The sequence below is a fragment of the Sabethes cyaneus genome, chromosome 1 (assembly GCF_943734655.1).
Source record: "Sabethes cyaneus chromosome 1, idSabCyanKW18_F2, whole genome shotgun sequence".
Classification (NCBI taxonomy): Eukaryota; Metazoa; Arthropoda; class Insecta; order Diptera; family Culicidae; genus Sabethes; species Sabethes cyaneus.
The window spans coordinates 38,801,433-38,822,338 of NC_071353.1; the positions used below are offsets into that span (position 1 = coordinate 38,801,433).

Here is a 20,906-nt window from a genome sequence, read left to right on the forward strand (position 1 = left end):
TCGATTGCACACTTATTGATTGGACAGTCGTCCTTGCAATCAGCAATATTATAAGGTTTTGCAAGGTGACGTCATGAATGAACCGGAATGAACGCAATTCACCCATTTGACATTCACTCGTGGTTTGTCTACTATTTGTTAGGCGAACGCGATATGCATAAATTGGAGTTAAACGTTTTAAAAGCGTATTAGCCAGTAGTGTCGCCCTCCAAACTACTCAGAATGGCAGTTTTTGTGCTTTTCTGACTTGCCGTTGAGGCCTTAAGCAATATTTAGTTTCAACATGTTAACCCATGTTCCAAGTCCATGTAAACAAACCACTGATAGACGTCAAAGAAGTGAGGTTATGCTCGCCCGTGCAAAACCTTATTTTCTGGGAAATGGTTCATTCTGGGGAATGGTTTTCTGGGAAATGGTTCATTCTGGGGAATGGTTTTCTGGGAAATGGTTCGTTCTGGGGAAAGGTATTCTGGGAACTGGTTCAGTCTGGCAAAAAATTTCTGGCAAATAATTTTGTGGCAAGTGGTTTTCGGGCAAATGTCATACAGTCATGCAATGCTCTAGCAATGCTTATTTTCTTTCTCTTTCCTGCATACGCGTTGGACTGGTCGTCTGCTCGATTGGAATGACACTGACAGATAATTATCATTCCAATTTTGACATTGTCGCCACTATATATATAGTCACTCTAATGGATACGAAAAGTTTTCTCAGTGTATGCTGCTCCAGCAAAATATAACTCTCACTCATTTTGTTTACATCTGCGACATTCGCCCTTTTGTTAATTATATCTTGAAGTTTTATATCCAGTCTGGTAGCACTGTGCAACTTGAAGTGGTCGAACTCGAAATTAATCTCACTAATAAACAGGGATACCAGACTTGCAGATTTGCCTGCAAATTCCAGATTTTTGGAACGGTCTTGCATATCATTATAAATTTGCAGATATTTGCAGTTTTTCTGACTTTTATTGTTTCGGTGCAGATTTTTGTTCGAAGCTCTTTAAACTTTCACAGACTTCCTAAAAAAGTGTGCAGATTTTCGCAGATTATTTTCAAACCAGAAAATTCGAGTAGCTGGAAAACTGCTCGATTTTTTCGGTTTTCGAGCAGTTCTAGACATTTTTTTAGAAAATATGGCATCTTTGCTAATAAATAAATAATAAACACAAAATGATGAGGATGACAGCCGGGTCAAGCTATAAAGCGGAACACGCTGATATTTCGCAATTTTAGTGTTTAAAGTGGTTAAAGTATTTCGTTGAAGACAAAATCAGCTAATATTCCTTTCAAAGTAATGTACCGCGTATTCACAAATGGATTATGAGTGAATTCTACTATTTGGATATATCGCTGTAAGTTTACATACATTAAAAAGAATAATTGAATGTGTAACTATTGAAATATTAGCATGGGCAGTCCAGAAAATATCAAGACATAGATTTGATCTTTTCCCGACGTTTCGACACTTTGTTGGTGTCTTTTTCAACAACAAAGTGTCGACACGTCGGGAAAAGATCAAAAATCTATGTCTTGATATTTTCTGAAGACTGCCCATGGTAATATTTCAATAGTTACAAGTGAATCCAGTCGGCAAAGAACACAACCAGAAGTGTTTATAAGACTGATCACAGTCAACGAAACAGATACAAATCAATCGACAAAGAATTAAACCACCGCTTAAATTCCCATAATTAGTTAGTTTAGTTATTTACTAACACTTATTACGGTGCCAGAAATCGCATTTATACCAATATATTAAAAAAATTAAGCATCTTTAAACAAAGCACTAATTACGAAACACGATTTCTCTATACTCAACAGTAAATTAGCTGCAGAACCGGAACAACTATTACCTGTGTACTTTAAAAGCTGCCTAGAACAGGCTCTCGTTCGGATTTTTGGAGAAATTGGCGGCCAAACTACGGTAGATATACTGAAATTCGACACCAAGCAGGCGCGTGCAATCATCCGGGTGCCAACCGATTTCTACGTAAAGTTGCGATCCGTGATATCGTTGATCGGTCAATTTCAGGATATTCCTTGCAGTTTCGTAGTTCACAAGGCGAGTCCACTTTTACTCGGATTGGTGGAAACGAATTTAGAATTTTAAGCACGATGTCAATCTGCAAAAGCTACGGCAAGGATAAAGTTATATTTGCCACCAAAGAGGATCACGCCACACCCAGCACAGTGGAACTGCCGGAATCCGAACCTGCGCCAGGTTTGATTCTCGAGAATGGTGATATAAACTGGAACTGCCCTTGTCTTGGTGGAATGGCAACTGGGCCTTGTGGAGTGGAATTTCGTGATGCGTTTTCCTGTTTTCACTACAGGTAAGTAATGCGTGCGTAAGCATGGAATTAGTAAACAGTAATATTTTATTTACTTTGCACCAAAAGTGAGGCACAACCGAAAGGTTCCGATTGCTACGACGCCTTCAAAACGATGCAAGACTGTATGGCAAACTATCCAGGGGTATATAAGCAAACCGCAAACGATGATGATGCAGAAGAGGGCTTAGATATGGGAACGATGTTAGAGGAGGAAGAGGATGTACAAACTGATAAGTCCGAAATAGCTACTACCAGGGATAGCAGTAAAGAGAGCCATTCAATAGAAGACAAACAGTCAACAACCGTAGCACAAAAGTGAAATTATCGTTCAAGGAATATGTCTAGTACGAAATAAAGCTGTTTAATTAGATTGTTTAGTATGTAGGTTGTTTTTAGAGGTTTTAACCGAAAAAAATTCTCGTGGTTTTGAAATTCCCTTGCAAACCTCGAGTTTTCTAGTCTTCGTTTATTCTCTGTTGCGAACAATATTGATTTCGTTCGAGTACTTTGCCTATTAAGATTGCTGACAGCTACCGTACGCACACTATGCCGCGTATACGTACACGCAATTTGTTGTTGCTGCTGTTGGTTTTTCCATGACGTTTTTCAAACTGGGGAAAAACAAACCACCAACACAACCGCAAATTAGCAAGCTCTATTTGATTTTGAAGGTGCAATAAGGAAAATCCTCAAATATTCAGATAAGGATAATCGTCAGATACTCAATCTTGCTCGATATTCCAGCGGATAGGATTTTTCAGTGAAAGTGGATGGTATTCTCCAATCCACCAGCAAACTCAAATGGTCAAAATAAATGATTCCCGTCGAAATTGTTCATCAAATATCAAACAGAATAAGTTTCTGGTTCGTGAACAAACTTCCAGTTTCTATTATGTAGCGTAAGTTTCAAAGAGCCCCTGCCCCATTTTAGTTTTGCTGTCAAAAAATCAAAACAAAAGTATCAGTTTTATTTTGCTTACGTTCGCTTAGAAAATTGGTATACGTTTTACTTATTTTTAAAACCAGAATTGGTTTTAAATTAAAGTGTTCGCGAATGTTTAGTTTTCTTCGACCACATGGAAGAGAAGCTTAGCAACTATCGAACCAAGAAACGTCGCCAGGCACTATTAAACAATTTCAAAGATCGCTTCTTTAATATGGTATCGTTCCAGCAAGTCCGAGTGGACGAAAAAGCATCCCACGTCATTGTGGAAACCGACGTACGTGTAGTCCTGGTTTAACTTTTCCGCTGCTTAAATACTAAATTCTAGTGCATTTCCAGCCCGATAATAACCAATCAAAGCCGACAAAATGTATTACTCCTGTCCACAAAGGAAAACTGAATCGCAAACCCTTAGGTACAGCTCAATCTAACTTCGATAATGAGTCGGTTACATCGATTGCCAGTTCAACATCCGGCAGCGAAACCGAACTGTCACAGGCTGAACAACCCGTTCAAAAGCCTTCCCGGTCTTATCTAACGTACATCACTTATACGGTGTATTTCCTTTTCTGGGTTACACTGTATGCCATTGCAATTGAGCTTCGATTTGGAGTTGTCTTTCTGATGTTTTCGGCACTGGTGGCCATCTATCTAAACACCCGAACGGAGAAAACGCCGGGCGAAATCAGTGCGTACAGCGTATTCAACCGGAACTGTGAAGCCATCGACGGTACTCTGAAAGCGGAGCAGTTTGAGCGTGAGATCGGAATTAGACACTGAGCGAAGCAGAGCTAAAAGTTAAACTATTTTTACACTTTAACTGAAAAAATTCCCGCAATATTATCAAGATATTTATATAAATTTTTTCACATTATTTATCATTGACGTTTCTGTTTCCGGCAAGTGGAATATCTAAGCATGCAATCGTAGCAAAAAGTGGTCATGGTTCAATTATTTATTACTCAGGCGATTATTTATGTCATTTAAAATAAACATTTTTGGAAGTTAGCTATTAGTTGACGTGTAAATCAAGCATGTCCAAATCAAAGATGAATTATTTTTTTTATGTATATAGATAATATCCAAGGCATAGAGATGGCGACAGTTATCTTGGATTTACATAAAAGGAAAACTTATCCAATTTAATTCTATTATGTATACATATTTATTCCGGACAGATACGTATTTCCCCTACGACTTGCATACTTCCTTAAACAGTTCGAAAACAGCCACTGAGGAAGCCTGCAAGTCGTAGACGAAATATGTATCTGTCAAAAATAAATATACCTACATCACTGACGAACATAGTAGAATTACATTGGATGTTTTCTTTTTATTTGATTCCAGGTTTCGCATTCTACTAAGAGGCTCCAAAAACTTCAGGCAGTTATCTTACTTTAAGGTGTGGGACAGTCCCGGATTTCGATGGCTTGTCCCGGATCATTAAGCGTTTTCGAAAGTGTCTCGAATTGATACACTAGAATCTCATTTTACGTCCACTATTGGGAGGACGTAAAAAAATCTGTCATAAAAAGAGGACATTAATATAAATTTTGAACGTAAAACGAGAGGGCGGTAACTGAAATTTTGGATGCAAAACGAGAGGACGCTAATTCAAATTTTGGACGTAAAACAAGAGGACGTTAATTCAAATTTTGGACGTAAGAAAAGAGGACGGTAATTCGAATTTTGGACGTAAAAAGAAAAGATGGTATTTCGAATTTTCTAAGACCACCTAATGATTTTTAACGATGACGTTAATTCAAATTTTGGACGTGAAACGAGAGGACGTTAATTCAAATTTTGGACGTAAAATAGAGGACTTTAATCAAGATATATTTATACACAGGTACTATGAACAGCCATATTGAATTTTGTGCGTGACGAATGAAAGTTCAAAAAACCATACGATTGCACTGTGAATTTGTTATTTTTGCTATTTTTTCATTGTTTACGGATATTTGTGTTTTAGATATATTTTTACGTAAATCTCCGTTCAATTTTTGGCAACATCTCACCGGCGTACAGCTTAATAAGGGTAACTATATTATTTATTTAAAAATGATTTTGATTTTCGGTTTCATGTCTTATCTGCAGAATGGTACGTTGCGCGACTGAAGATTGTGCAAATTTATAACAAGGAAAGGCAGGAATTACAAAACTAATACTACATCATTCCACAGCTTCCCACGAAATGCTTTCGTCCGACAATTTATCTGGAAAAATTTATGAATGAGCGTCAAATACGGACATGAAAAATTATTTATTTATTTCAGACATTTTGCTCCGTCGAGTTTAACACATATTCAGAAGGTATTTCTGCGGCGTAAATTAGTTTACAACGGTAAATGATAATTCTTGCTATTCGTTCTATGAACACTACATTTTGTTTTCTTTTTGCAATTCCTAATGCCATCAAAATTGCAAACCCGTGATAAGCGGTTCAAGCGATACCAACTGAAAAACACTGACGAACTGACATGACACTTAGAAGAAAATCCTTTAAAAACCATCGTCCTGCACATTTTGCTTACACATCACTAGCACCCTGTATGCATTTTGCGCAGTAGCTTGCATTTGCAGGGTTTTATACTGTAGGGTTTTGTATACATTTGTGTGGTTTTATACTGAAAATTCGAAGCAACACTCACGCGCCGCGGGGTGGTCATGTTGCGAAACATGCTTTTTTGAAAAATGATTGGTTCTTGATTGGACGATGGAATTATCGCGAGTGTCTCGTCTGTTTGTCTGTGTTAGTAGGTTGATGTCTTAAGGCCCCCATACACGTACGCACATGTTGGCCGAAAATGTTGGTGAATTCATGCTCGTCCAACACGCTCGCCGGTGTGTGAGTGCCACGAACCAAGCTGACAGAAGAAAATGTTCGGCTCGCCGCTCGACCGGAATGAACCTCCAACATTTTGTTCATTTCCAACCCAACATATGCGTACGTGTATGGGGGCCTTTAGGCACCCTATTTTGTCGGTAGACGCGTAAAATGCCTTCTGTCAAACTTTTTATGGGGAAGGATACGCGCGATGTATCCACCTTTTTTCGAGCCATAATAGGCCTTTCCAGTTATGTGTGTATTGGTGCTTGAAAATGAAGCAAACAACAACAGTAAACAAAAGAGATGCATTCCTTTGTCACCAAGGTACAGAATGAGTTTCATCTCAAAATCTTCAAAATATGTGCTTGAATTTGGAACAGGATGAAAAATTTGACCGAAATATGTGCTCTGCAGTGTGGCAAACGGAGAAACACAACTAGTAATCGCTATTTTTCGGTTTGTTCCTCCAGCATCAGCTGTTCCCCAAAATGAGGTAAACATCATGTTTATACACGCGTATTTCGTGTCCGCTAGTGTCAATGTGATATATACAGGTGTGGCAAAGTTGGTTAAGTGGTGTTAGTGCAATGAAGAAATTTCATCATGGTGTGAGTGAAATCGTAAATCGACCAATCACGATGAAGCGTGACGTCAAACTCCAAAAACAAACTCCATTGTCCGACGCGGTTTGTTTTTGTAGTTTGACGTCGTTTTCTGATTTTTCGCTACTAATACCATCAAATGTCTTCATCTGCCACACCTTTTTAAACCTCATTGCGCTAGTGTGGGTGGTTGAGCTGTCAGAAAGCTCTATGGCGGACGTGTTCGTAATATTTGAACAGCATTTATAAAGTTTATAAAGTTCCTTTTTGTGAAATCTGGCATCCCTGGTGTTCAAGTGTCCCTGACGGAGAGCAATTTGACAGAAATCAATCGCAGTCGTAGTCGTAGTCGTATTTTGAAGGAAATGAAGTGCAGAAAGAGGCAGATTTGTGTCGTCGTAATCGAGTGCGTATATTCCAGCGGAAAACAACCGTCGAAATCCGATCGTTTGTGACCGTCGGTCCATGACTGTTCAAGGTATAATCCAGAATTTTGTGTAGTACTTTAGTGCATCATCATACGAAAGGTGTCGAGTGACCCCCGTCGCGATTGCTTTCGGTGGGATATGTGTGCAAGTTGAGAGATAATATTTTAATTGGTGGAAACTTTTACACTTTTGGTGCAAACTAAAACATATTTGTAAACTTCCGTGCAACCTTTGCAGTTTAAATTTGAGTGGTTTATTCCGAGTCCTGCTGTCTACCTGCGTTTTGATAAGCTACCTTTTTATTTAAGGGAAAGTGTTTTATGGTAAACTAGTGTTGGCTGGATAAGCAGAAGGAAAAAAAAATCATAGGTAAAGAATCTGAACCGTCAGTGATTGCTGTTTGAAGAAATCTTGGAATCATTTGTGACAACATTTGAGGATGTTTGCTGCTTATCAGGATAGCTCGGAAAGTTGTAACCACTAATGAAGACGAAGAGTGCATTAGCCAGAAGCTATTCCCTCTTGGTGTGACGAAACGAATTTTAAAGCATTGGGGTGTTTGTGGAATGTTTATGTGTATCGCGTGTGTATCGAAAAAAGCCTAAGCTATTAAGTTACGTGAGTGTGAATTTTCAAGGATTTCGTAATACCGTGTGTTTTTGGTACCTGATACCAAATTTTGCTACCGGAGACAGGATTTTGAAAGCTAGAAAGTGTGGCAGCATAAAAGTTGATACAAGCATTAGAGCTTCTGCCGCTATTTATATAAATAAAAGTTTGTAAAGTTGAAAATACTGGTATTGGAAGCATAGCAACTTTGCAGCCAAAATGACACCACGGGCACCGACGACGACCGCGACTAAGCCCAAACCAGAAAAAGAGAAACGAAGGTGAGTGTCATTATTGTTTCTGTTGCTGCAGTTGTTGTTGTATGAGTAGAATGCGCTAAGCTTGAACCTTTGTCACACGCAGACCATAGTGTTTACGTTGAATTATGAGAATGTTTTTCGACAGTCAAACGAAATAAAAACAAGTTCAGTTCATTCGGGTTTTGGGAGGCCGTTTGTAAGACTGACTGCACGTGATAAACATTTCGGGTATCAGTAATACCTACATAATAACCTGTAAACAATTATGATAGTTTGAACTTGATGTTTTCGAACAACAAATAACTACAAGTATTTTGTTCAGAATACATACAATGTTTTAGTTTTTGTATCTATTTAATTTCTAGGAGTACAAAATTTATAATATTTTGTTATTAATTTTACAATATTTAGTCACCTTTAATTATTGTAAAGAATGTCCTGATATTCTTTCCGTTCATGCATCATTTGTTAAGTTACAGTATGGACAGTATTGTAGTAGTACAGTTGTGCATCGAAAATGTCTAAAGGTCCAAACAGAATGCAGCGTTAACGCATCCGTCAGCGTCAATTTGACATTAAACCCATGGGAAAACTGTCAGAATAACGCTGACGGACGCGTTGACGCAGCATTCTGTTTGGCCCTTAACTTTGCTACTAAAAACGGCCAGCACTTGAACAAATATCAAAAATGACCGTAATTCTCTGTATTTTCCGTGCTAGTCCTGTGTGTTTTTATTAAAATTATGTCAGTTTAAAGTTTACAGTCAGATGGTAGTTATCGATGGTTACTCGATCATTCAGGACCTACGTAGTCTAGTCTTTATATGGTTAAAGAGTTACGCACTATAAGCGAATAACGCGGACCTAGGTAGAGTCCTTTGGGTTCGAATTTGGTATTAATCGACTGGAACTATAAATCGGTTTAATCTAGGGATCTCCTTGCGTGCTATAAGTGGTCCTGCTATCAACTAACTTTTCTTTTTCCCTTCACGCCTTGTCACATCCTGAGGGTATTATTCACACCTTGAGATATTCGACTTCAATTACAGATCAACACAACAATACAAGGTTAAGTCTAAGATTTACCGCCCGTAACTTGCGATAGAAGTTCTAGGGTTCGAATCGACGATTGAAGTATCAAACCCCTTGGATGTAGCGGTATCTGTCACATCTTTAATTGTGGAATTTTTTGAGAAAATTTGTACGCTAAAAACTGTTAAAACGACGAAAATTTGTAGGCAATGGTTCATTGTACGAAAATGTTTTTCAAGCGAAATTCTTTTAACTATATTTGCGCTGCAGAGAGAGTTTATAGGCAAGACTATCTGATTTGCTTCGGATTGTCAGGGCGCTATAGAAACCCTTTGTACGGCTAATTCAAAGTTGAAGTTGCCACAATTAACTAAAAAGACTAAGCATTAGAATTCTTCTGAATGTGCTTACACTTGTGCCAAACTTGTTTTTAAAAACTCCCAAGTTTTATCAATTATTGTGAAAAGGTGTGATCGTACTTATCCAAGCAATAAATCATATTTTGCTTCCACCTTATTTGTTATTACGTAGCTCAGAATTCAGTTGTAGGATAGAAACAAATAACTAGTCTGATAATCAGATAAGGATCTCGACCGGTTGTTTGTGATATAGATTATTTATGTGATAGGAATGTGAAAATTGTCACAAGGTAACGATAAATTTATGCTGCCCGACTTCACTTCGGACTTCGACTTATGCCTGGAATGTTTATCCACCGAACAAAAATATACCAAACTGCGTCTTTTTTTCTGTCGGTAGCGCAACAATAGGTTTGAACACCTTGATCTATATTCCAGCGTTTGAAAAACGGAATAGCCGATTTGTAGTGCGCCGAGCTAACGTATTCGAAAGCTACGAATTTTTCAATAGTAATTTTGGCTTCCAGCAAAGGTTTCGCTGGTGTTTGTACGTTGATTGTTGTTCTCGGCAAATATATACAAACTCTGGAGTTGTTTATAGCTGCGGCGAATTTGAATTGTAGATATCTGATACTACCGACATCATCGTGCATGTGTTGCACGTTAATTTGTGTTTCATTACCAATAGGTGAAATTCGACAAAACTAGTGTCGGCGTGCGTGTATGATTTTTGAATGATTCTGGATTTTGAATTGTGTCATGCCATTCTGGGTTGACTTTCTTTAGCCTGTCGTTCGAAGCTCCGATGCTCATCGTATGTATTCATTAAGCCAATAAATCACAATTGGTCCGTATGTATGAAACCGGTCGACAAGAGCTGCGACTGTGGAGATTCACAGTATTGATCAAATGAGTTTCTGGAGAAACTATTATATTTTCACCACAGAAAGAAATATGGATCTGATCGAATGATTTGCATCTATTATAATTATTACTTGGTGTTGTCATTTACTCGAACATTCTAATTGCAACACTTTACTTCACGTGTTTCAATTCTCCTGCTCGAAGATTTGAGATCAACAACAATAATGAGTTCAAGACCGGTTCCATGCAGTGATTGTTGATGCTAGTAGTCTGAGTCGAACTTAGTCTTGCTTCCATACATACACATATTCATATGTGCAATGACCTAAATTGTCTTGCTCTACACACTTATCACTGCATGACATGTAAAGCTGCTACTGTGGACGCCAGCTTTCGACCATGTTTCCTTGGTGCTACCGGTGACTGTAACTGATTCACGGATCAAAAAGAGCTTCGATGTGATAACAACATGCCCGAAAAGACTCAACGTTGTTTGGGTAAACAAAACAACTCATAGCAAGTTTTTTGCCTCTGTCAAACTGTTTGCATGCTCTAGCCGGTAAACAACCGGCACAGTGGACCTTGGAGATTGATAGCACGCCGCTTGTGTCGATAAGATTCTGAAGTTGCATGTAAGATCATGACTGGCCTAATCAGTCCTAATGAACCATCAAAATCCATATCTGACACCACGGTTAGTGCATTTCGAATCAGGCAGAGGAAGTGCGGTCAGACCATGCTGTGAATATAGCAGCCTTCATTGTCATCAAATGACGATCGCATTTATACTGTTTTGTTTTCTTAATTCAACGATCGACCACATCAATTAAAATTTAGTAACATTGACATGCGAAAAATGTTTATCTATTAGTTGCGATCGTTTAATTTTTCAGCTCGCTGCTGCAATATGGCGAAAGGAAACCTGTAGAATTTGTATGGAGCAGAAAAGATGCACGTCGTGATTTGCCTGCAAAATCACCAACAGACAGAAATTTACGTCGTGACGCACTGTACCTGTTGCTTATAAAGCATACAAATGAAATTACAGTGACTCAATTAGCGTCATCTTCAATTGGATTACCCGCGCTTGGGTAATTTTCAATCATTTTCGGCAGACGGAAGTCATACAAGTTTTCTAACTAAACTTCAGATTGAAAGAGTTTTAATACCAAGGTTGTTCCTTTAGTCGATCATATCGCGATGGTATTAATATCAACACGCAAAAAAAAAACAACTGTCCAACAGACTTTGTACCTGCTTAGTATTCTATGGCGGCAATCTCTATCTAGCGGGGGGAGAAAAAACATTGCGAAGCTTTACGCAGCAGAATGGTGGCGCGCAGGAAATGGACAGAACCGAAATTTCGTATAAACCCAATTCGATCAACAATCAACGTGGCGCGACGACGCGGTTCTGCTTTCTGACTCGACTATTTGAGTAACTCCCGTATAATAAATTAGTTCAAATTATGATAGCTTCCTACAGACTGGCTACGATAAGACTCTGTCGTAGTTATCAGTAAACCTGTCTTTTAGCTTTTTTTTTAATTTATACAAGTCTAGGACTTTAGAATGTCTCGAATCTTAATTTCGACTATAATTTCATATGATCTATTGTATTATCTTATAACGATAGTAAAACCGGTTACTACATTAGAATGCAACAGGATCGTTGGGTTTTGTGTGTCTAGTTCGTTTCACGTTTCGATAGAGGCGGTCCATCATATGTAAATAACGGAAGAAGGCAAATTCAGACACTTCTCATTCAATACGGAAGCGTTTCGCACAAATTCGCCGATCGATCTAGCATGACCTTTTACGTTTGTGCAGAAAATTTACATATTGATTCACTATTAACAAATGTATCATTTCACACTATCACTATTTAGTTTCGTTGCTTCTCAGCAGATGGTGTGTTAATTTTTTAGTGTTGAAAAATTACCATTTTTACCATTGTTATTATTTTTTATAAGACTTTTCTTGCGATTTACGTATATGAGTAAAAATCGTCTTCAAGTCCACAGAATTACCAGGATTTCACATATATGACACGTGGTTCACGTTCACAGCTTTATACAAGGCAAGTTTTGTACAGCTTTGCAAACAACGACACTTCAACTGGCTGCGTAAGCGTAAGGCCCTAATCACAGCTGTTATCGTTAAAGAGTAGGCTTGATAGCGCATCCCCTTGTTACAGTCCACCCAATGTCACTAAAGCATCTGAGGTCTCGCCCGTTATTTATATGTATAACAAGCTTCATCAGTTTCGTCGGAAAACCACCTTCTAGCAGACTCCGCTAACAGTCTGGCGTAGACCGCCGTCCACCGTCGCAAAGTAGCTGGCTATGATATCAAAGTCATCTGCAAGGCCTAGGAGCTGGCTACCCTTGCTGGAAATCGTGCACCTGGTTTCAATGCCCGCTCGTCGGGTCACGCCTTCAAGAGCGATGTTGATCAGCATGCAGGATAAACCGTCACCTTGTCTTGACCCTCGCTGCATCTCAAAGGGACTCGAGAGTGTCCTCGAGTTGCGCACGAAACACATCACTCAATCTAATGTAGCTCTGATCAGACGCGTCAGTTTATCCAAAAAACCATGTTCGTGTATTATCTGCCATAGCTGGTCTCGATCGACTGTATCGTATGCTGCTTGGTCAATAAAGATATGATGCGTGAATTTGGTACGCAGTGGCGCGAGCCCCCATGAATCCCACGTGATAATACCCTACGGAATCTTGTGCTGTCGGTGATAGCCGGTGTAACAGGATTTGGAAGAGTACCTTGTACGCGGCGTTTACCAGCATTATGTGAAATCACTTGTGAATTTTATGACAAAAAATAGTAGGGTAAGTGTACCAGTAATGACGTAATATAAGTAATAAAATTGCATGGTTTTGGTCGAAATACAGTGTTGGTGATGTTTGTAGTAAGTCGAACGCTTGATAAGGGGATTGTGAAGTCTTTTATCCAGCCCACTGTGGTTCGAAGATTAACCAATACCTGCGATCCACAAGGGCCTGGGAGGTTATAATTGTCTCAAATTCGGTTATAATTGGGCTCCGACTATAGCTTGGTGAACACTAGTAAGAACAAAGCAAGCAGGCAATGGTTACTCGTCGGCAGCGGACGCAGCATTAGCAATGTGCTAAGAAAATAGACTGACGAAAATGCGTCTGACGATAGGCGAAGCATAGTAACCAGGAACGTTACGCAGATCGAGAAAAGAAGAGTTTTATTACACCGAAAAACATCAATGAAACTGAAGTTTTTGGAGCGTCTTAGTAGAATACGAAACCTATCAAACATATTATCATTTGTGGATAATGCAGAGAATTCCTCGGTCTCTAGTAGCAGCAAGTGTCGGACTAACATTCCTTTCCTTCTTAAATCGACCTGGATTTGACGTAACCAACTTTGCTATTGATCATCACAAAGAATTGGGTCACTAGAAAATGCATACTGAGAATGACCTGCTACTCCGAAGCATCATTCTGACGATTCTTTGTACAATTTCAGCTGACCTAAATCAACCGCGGACAACTTGTTCTTCCCCCCTTCTAACAGACCGCTCCCCTTTTGTCAACCTCCTGCGCTGATTCTTTTATATCAAAGTAAAGAATATTTCGGATGGTGGAACATCGCACCCAGAAAGAATTAGATTCTAATTGTAGCGAAACTGTTCTCTTCTTTTCAAACGCATAGGCCTTCACAGTAGTAAGGCAACTAGCAGGAGACGAGAAAGACCAAGAATTAGCTTGAAATTTCATTTTGGTCCGCCCGAGACAGTTGGTTCCGTTGCCTACGTTAGTTATTGCTCGGACGCTAAGCCCTGCGAACCCGTATTACCCGTACTGGGGTTGGAGTACCAACCCCTCCAACCCCTCTGGGCTGTCAAGGTTCGAGGAACATATATGGTTCCTTTTGATAGCTCTCCACGATCCTCCCCTTGTCAACTCATCCCTTACCCACAGCCACTTTTGCATCTGTTTTCTCTCTGAAAATCCCCTCAAAGCCAAAGCCTTTTAGTCTTGTCTTAAACCTTCCTCCGGAGTGGTCCCCCGTCCTCCTGTTCGAACCTTATCTCTCAGATACTTGTATAACTGCTATCGGTACAAATGAAAGAGAAACGCCTCCCTTTCACTTATTTGGATCTACCCCCCTTGTTGACCTAACTTCCCGGTGCTGATTGCGTCATGTAAAGCACATGTATGCCAAGTTTGGTGGAGAACGATGTAGGCAGTCCGGAGCTATAATTTATAATTTTGTTTGCATAATCCATCGAACAAGTTTGTCTACATGTATACGTAAGTACTAAAAATTAGATCCAAAAATGCGCTCGCGGTAGAACTGGTGAATATTGGTTCAATATTGATGAATTCCAGTGTAAACCAAATGATGGAACGGGACAGGGCTTTGAAGATTCGCTTACTCGATGATAGTGTAGAGATATGAGGCTTTAGAGTTAGCTTTCCGTCATTCCAAGAAGGGTTGATTTGCTCTTTTTACTTCTTTTTTGCTACAGCGCCTCAGCCAAACAGAATTCGAAAAAATGATTTATAGGACAAGTGTAGAATTACTCATTTTTTTTCAATATTATTGTAAAAAGTATAGTTATAGTCTTTTGTATTTATAGCGTTACAGAGCTGCAATGCCATTGGTAGCAAAAAGAGTGCTCTTTTGGATACCAGCGGGGTATCAGCCCCGTAGCGCCATAAATATAAAAGATAAAACTATACTTTATTCAACAATATTGTAGATAATAATCAACTCTGCAATTGACCTATGCATCACTGTTTCGAATTTTGTTTGACTGGGACGCTGTAGTCATAAGAGCAAAAATAAAGTAAAAAGAGCAAATCAAGCCTGATTCCAAGGTCGATTCCAAGGGTTTTCACTTGTTCAACTCTAGTGAAATTCAAGTCAAGTAATATAACATTTCTAGTGCGTTGATATCATTGTGGGACGCCTGACGTATTCGTAAAAACAGTGGTTTGATTATCACTAATTTACACATACAGCTGTTATTGTACGAGATACGATTTCAGTCATTTGCAGAATCTCACTAAGCAGTCGAGTTATGGCGGAACATATATACATGCTCACGTTGACTTCTATATGTTAGGATTTACTTATCACATGTAAATTGACTCTTCTTGGCGAATAAGTGAATTAAACTCTGTTTCATTAACGTTTCCGCCCACTTGATTCAGTGATCCTCAGAATTATAACTAATAACTTATAGGAATAATATAGTAGTTCTGAGGATGGTTGAATAAAGCAAGCAGAAATGTTAACGATACAGAGTTTAATTTGATTATTCACCGATAAGAATCCGTTTAAATCTGATAAGAAAATCGTACTAAACCAAAATATATTTGGATTAGAATAATGCTCCCACGAATAACCACAATGTGTATTTCGATTTATTTTGTTATTTGAATTAGTATTACAAGCGTGAATTGTGTCTTTTTTACTAGTAGGGAAATCTGCTAAGCACCTTTGAAGATACGGTACTATCAGACACCTGAGAAGACAACCCAGGGAGTGGGGTTAGGTATCCCGATCACCCTAATGGGGCGTGAGGATCCAAACCCACTAAAACCTTACTCGAGTCTCCAGCCTCAATCCCCCCTGGCACCATCGGTATTACTTCAGGGAGGGGCTATTGTGCTTAACGGACTCTCTTAGATAACTACTGGACTATGACAGTTAGGTTATTTATTCGCCGTTGATCGGCTCCTAAGCGGTTTTGTAGCTCAAGTATAATCTGAGTAGCAGCCGCAGCCGCATTGACCGCTCTCCAGACGTCCGAGCTGGAACACATCCTTTGGACTAAGTTATCCGGAGTAGTGTCCTGTCCGCTCACTGCCATCATGTTGCATCTCACGCCCGCGAAACGAGGGCCTATGAAGAAAGCATGTTCTGCAGTTTCCTCAACATCCAAGAATTCGGGACACACGGGGGACTCCGCATGCCCAAACTTGTGCAGATACTGTCTAAAACAATCATGCCCTGACAGAATCTGTGTCAAGTGGAAGTTGACTTCACCGTGGAGCCTGTTAACCCATCCGGATAGTTCCGGGATAAGTCGATGTGTCCACCGGCCTTTAATGGAATTAGACGATGCCCGTGTTCATCAAGGCCGATCTTGTGGTACCCCGTATGCCTCTAGTTCCACGTTGGTTGAAGTACTCTACGTCCTCGCTGATGATGATGCCAATAGGCATCATACCCGCTAAGACGCAGATTGCGTCATGTGAAATGGTGCGATACGCACTCGCCACTCTCAAGCACATGAGACGATAGGTACTTTCCAGTGTGGCCAGATAGCTTTTGGTACCTAACGCCGATGAGCACACCGGCCCGCCATCAGTGTTACCAGGTCGATTGCCCATTTTCCCGCTGCCCAGAGGTTGATTTCCCGCTGAAATCCCGCTGTCTAGAGTCTATTTCCCGCTAGAAATCCCGCTGAACCAAAAGTCATATTATTCCTTCGTTTCTGGTGCAGAATATTCATTTCAGTAAGGCTTGCATTTGAAATCAAGATGATCTGCTGAAATTGAGAGGTTGAATTAACATTATGCAAATTTGCTGCATTCATGTTGACGAAGCTTCAGGAAACAGAAAAAGAAGTATCTTGTTATCCCTCATATAATGACAATTTACTACGACACTTCGCAAGAATAATCTTATCTTTAATCTTATCTTTCCTTAATCTTATAATTAAGGAGTCTAAGAACACATGCGAAAATTTCGAAAAAAGCTTTAGCACAAATTCTCTTTCTGTGTCTAGCTATGATAAAAATAATGCAAAATTTCAGCAAAGCTGGCAAATGGTTATGGTTTTTGGTGACAAAAGAAGATATGTTTCAATCTTTATAAGCAGCCCAAATTCAAAAATATCTGAAAAGCGCACCGGTCCTTTGTTTTCGCTGATATTTTGTTTTAGCAAAAATGTACCGATTTGTCTTTTAGACTTAGGGTTTATCGGCTCATCAGCCGATTTTTTTTGGTTTTGTTATCATACAAATGCTGCGGTATATAGCAAATTATGATGTATATAGATACATAAGTTGTTTTGTTTGTAATTCATGAATCAGTTGGATTTTGCCATTGGCAACGAATTAGTTTGTGGAAAAATTAGGAATACGCAAAACGGATTGGTTCAGTAAGTTCTAATGAGTATTTGTCAGAACTGATCCCATTCTAGGCAAAAACCACGGAGTTTTCTAATCAGCAGGATATACTGAACCATCTGCCAATGCATGAGCAGACATTAGACTGTCAATAAACGAAGTTTTTTACTGTCAACCTCTCTGTCAGCACCCTTCTTGCCTACCAAATATCGCTAAATCGAGATCCCGCTAAAATCCCGCTAAGTTATTTAAGAAAACCGCTAGATTCCCGCTAGCCGCCGTTTGGTTATTAAGTCCCGCTATCCGGCTTGAAATCCCGCTAAATCTAGCGGGAAAACCGCTGATCTGGCATCACTGCCCGCCATACCTGAGTATGGACTGGACCACGTTGGCTAATAGCCTTCGCTTGCTGCCATATACCGCAGAGCTATTAAACATCATACGAGACAATGCCGAAATAGCTGTGGAAGCCTTCTTACAGGCATAGTCGACGTGGCTCCCGAACTTGAGTTTGTCGTCGACCATGACTCCCAGGAGTTTTAAGGATCGCGTGGACGAGATAGTGCAGTCCCCGACGCTGATATTTGCTTGCTGCGCCGACTTGCGGTTGTTCACCACGGTAACCTCCGTTGTATGATGCGCTAGCTCCAGTTTCCTGGATCGCATCCAATCTTCAACAATGCTTACAGAATGGGCAGCCGTCAACTCAACCTCTCTGATAGATTCACCGTAGACTTCCAAGGTGATGTCGTTCGCAAAGCCGACAATCACCACCCCTACCGGGAACTTTAGCGTCAGCACCTCGTCGTATAGAACGTTCCACAACACCGGGCCCAGTATGGAACGTTGCGGAACCCCTGCGGTGATTGGAACGCAGAGGGTCAGAAGACCCTCCTCCGTGTTGTAGCATAGCACACGATTCTGGAAATAATTTTCCAGAATTCTGTACAGTGACACCGGCACTTGGACGTTCCGAAGCGAACTGGCTATGGAGTCCCAGCTAGCGCTGTTAAACGCATTTCTCACGTCGAGCGTGACAACTGCGCAATAACGAGTACCTGTCCTCTTGGGCTGGATTGCCACCTCGGCTGTCTTAGTGACAGACAAGATGGCATCCACCGTAGATTTGCCTTTTCGGAAGCCGAATTGGTTCCTTGACAGACCGTTAGTACCTTCCGTGTACTGTACGAGTCTGTTAAGGATAATCCTCTCCAGTACCTTGCCGGCGGTATCGAGCAGACAGTTCGGCCTGTATGACGAGGGGACACCCGGGGACTTCCATCTGTCTGGGAACTGGCCATCTTCCAGCAATCTACTCATTACTGCCCCGAATAATTCGGGAGCCTCCAAAATAGCTGCTTTATTGGCCAAATTCGGGATTCCGTTTGGTCCCAGTGCTTTGCTCACCTTTAGGGATTTAGCGATCTTAATGAGTTCCTCGTTCGTAGCCGCCACTTCCTCCCCGACCTCTAAACCGCCTCGTTACTTTGGATGTTCGGCAGGGAGACTGACCATCCTACGCTATGGTCTGAGATACTGGAACGTCGGCCGTGGGACAACTCAGCGGCCTGGGGTCAGGGCCTTGGCTCGTGGTGCAGAACGAGGCATAACCCCACGGGTTCGCATTGGCACTAGCACATAAGCTTTCAAAGCAGGCTCTTTTACTAGCTTTTATCCCACTCTTAAGCGCTGCGCATGCAGCAACAAGTGCTAGTCGACATTCAGCCCTGCCTTCCTCCGAACGAGCTCTTTGCATAATCCTCCTCGCGCGAAAGCACGCCCCGCGGAGTTCCGCGATTGCATCTGTCCACCAATAAGCCGGTGAACTCCCCTGCCTAGCTCGATCTTTCCTAGGCATGGTAGCGTCACACGCTCGTGACAGTACCTCAACCAAATGATCAGTGCTCGGATCGGGCATACCGCGATCACCGCACTCTCTTCGGATCGCTTCCACAAATACTTTGGGATTGAAGTATGACGTCTTCCATCCACGGGTGGTTGGAGTGTCGGCTCTACTCGCCGCCTGCCGTTTCTTTATCTGACCGACACCATAGCGGACCGCCTGTTGGTCACTGTGAGTGTAGCCATTGTCTACCCTCCAGTCTCCTATCAGACCTGGACTGCCGAATGTCACGTCGATGATAGACTCCGCACCGTTCCTACCGAAGGTACTGGTGGTGCCGACGCTGACCAGGTCTACGTTGAGCTTTGCCGAAGCTTCAAGCAGAATCCAACCCCTATGGTTCGTGCGACGACTTCCCCATTCTATCGCCCAAGCGTTAAAGTCGCCCGCCACAACCACCAGCCTTAGACCAAGCAGCACAACTGTGGCTTTAGTTTTCAAAAGGTCGCATAATCAACCTTTTTACATACATTATGCGACCTTCTGAAAACTAAAACCAGAACTGATACTCGGTCTACCATCCGCGTAAACTGCCCGATAGACCAACTCGGCGGAGCATAACAGCTGCAGTAGAACCCATCCTGTCACAAATTCCTGAAGACTGCGGACAGATGGATCCAATGAATAATCAATCCAAAATTGGCGAAAGCTCTAACAAAATCGAAACCACACTGTAATATACCTCTCCGTTTGCCTATCGGTATTTCAGTACGGTTCGCCAGAGCAGTCTTTGGAATTGGTATAATTTTGTCATTCATTATCTGCCGTTGGCAACAGACGCTGATTTGCTTTGATGAAGACAGTTGCTGGAACTTGAAACCATTGAATCAAGTTATGCGAGAATGTCTGAACCAGAACTAGTTTCTAATGTTTTACAGCTCGATAAAATCGAACATTATAATTAACGTTTAGTTAACTAATAATATAATATTTTATGTTGGTCATGGTTGCCTAACACTAAGCTTTGTCCTTGCAATTCTCATTGAGCCCGCATCGTTCATGTATCTTTTTCTGGTGGAAACACAGAGGTTTTCTTTTCACGTTTCTCGCTCATGTTGATCGAATTCTTGCGTTTATTGAGTGTGACGAAACAAAATACGAAATACAACACAAATAACAGCATTAATGTTAGTCTGCTACTGCCACCCTCTCGTGGCGCACCGCACACCAACACTGTTGTTATATCTTTGTACTATGATGCACACACAGAAGATTATATGGATATGTCAGTCAGTACATACAGTGGACGGAACGGAGGAACAAAAGCAAATTTAACCAAAACAACAAACAACATAACAAGATTGGGAGAGCCTTCCCCTGCTTCTCCGTGGTTATCTAGAAACCGTGTTGGTCGCAACATAACAACAATGCAAAGCGCCCCATACCATACCTCCATGGAGCGGCGCGCCTTAAGCTGTTTTACATGGAGATTATGGCGTCTGCTGCTTTCGATAACAGCACGGTGCCCGGCCCGGTTTCACTAATGTAAGCTGATGTACGTAGAAAATGTATGTGCATCCTCACAGTAGTAAACTGGTATCATCGGCATTGGTTGGATTACAGGATCCAGTCCACAAATGAAAGCGCTGCTAGACCTTGCCCTCGG

General features: G+C 40.9%; 4 protein-coding genes across 4 annotated transcripts in view; all 4 read left to right on the plus strand.

The window, feature by feature from the left end:
* The first annotated feature begins 1,187 nt into the window (after positions 1–1,187).
* LOC128745139 (ribonuclease P protein subunit p14-like) lies at positions 1,188–2,112 on the plus strand. The gene is made up of 2 exons (XM_053842133.1): positions 1,188–1,354; positions 1,824–2,112. The coding sequence occupies exons 1-2, from the start codon at positions 1,323–1,325 to the stop codon at positions 2,110–2,112; spliced, it is 321 nt and encodes a 106-aa protein (XP_053698108.1). The 5' UTR covers positions 1,188–1,322.
* Positions 2,113–2,117: 5 nt separating this feature from the next.
* LOC128745138 (mitochondrial intermembrane space import and assembly protein 40-B) lies at positions 2,118–2,698 on the plus strand. The gene is made up of 2 exons (XM_053842132.1): positions 2,118–2,335; positions 2,402–2,698. Exons 1-2 carry the CDS (start codon positions 2,118–2,120, stop codon positions 2,652–2,654), a joined length of 471 nt encoding a protein of 156 aa, XP_053698107.1. The 3' UTR covers positions 2,655–2,698.
* Positions 2,699–3,323: 625 nt separating this feature from the next.
* Positions 3,324–4,351, plus strand: LOC128745246 (SAYSvFN domain-containing protein 1). Its single transcript, XM_053842275.1, has 2 exons — positions 3,324–3,555; positions 3,618–4,351. The coding sequence occupies exons 1-2, from the start codon at positions 3,412–3,414 to the stop codon at positions 4,056–4,058; spliced, it is 585 nt and encodes a 194-aa protein (XP_053698250.1). The 5' UTR covers positions 3,324–3,411; the 3' UTR covers positions 4,059–4,351.
* Positions 4,352–7,079: 2,728 nt separating this feature from the next.
* The window catches only part of LOC128745193 (protein similar), a 252,184-nt gene continuing 238,357 nt past the window's right edge, over positions 7,080–20,906 (plus strand). The window contains exon 1 of the mRNA XM_053842211.1: positions 7,080–8,028. Within this exon, the coding sequence (XP_053698186.1) occupies positions 7,967–8,028 (62 nt within the window). The 5' untranslated portion in view covers positions 7,080–7,966. The remainder of the gene's footprint in view (positions 8,029–20,906) is intronic.

Excerpts from the sequence above, each read along its gene's own strand:
- LOC128745138 (XM_053842132.1), top strand. The coding sequence starts at position 2,118 with ATGTCAATCTGCAAAAGCTACGGCAAGGATAAAGTTATATTTGCCACC. Across the intron at positions 2,336-2,401 it reads TTTTCCTGTTTTCACTACAG|TGAGGCACAACCGAAAGGTT; the intron begins GTAAGTAATGCG and ends TTGCACCAAAAG.
- LOC128745139 (XM_053842133.1), top strand. The coding sequence starts at position 1,323 with ATGAGTGAATTCTACTATTTGGATATATCGCT. Across the intron at positions 1,355-1,823 it reads TACTATTTGGATATATCGCT|TAAATTAGCTGCAGAACCGG; the intron begins GTAAGTTTACAT and ends TATACTCAACAG.
- LOC128745246 (XM_053842275.1), top strand. The coding sequence starts at position 3,412 with ATGGAAGAGAAGCTTAGCAACTATCGAACCAAGAAACGTCGCCAGGCA. Across the intron at positions 3,556-3,617 it reads ACGTCATTGTGGAAACCGAC|CCCGATAATAACCAATCAAA; the intron begins GTACGTGTAGTC and ends GTGCATTTCCAG.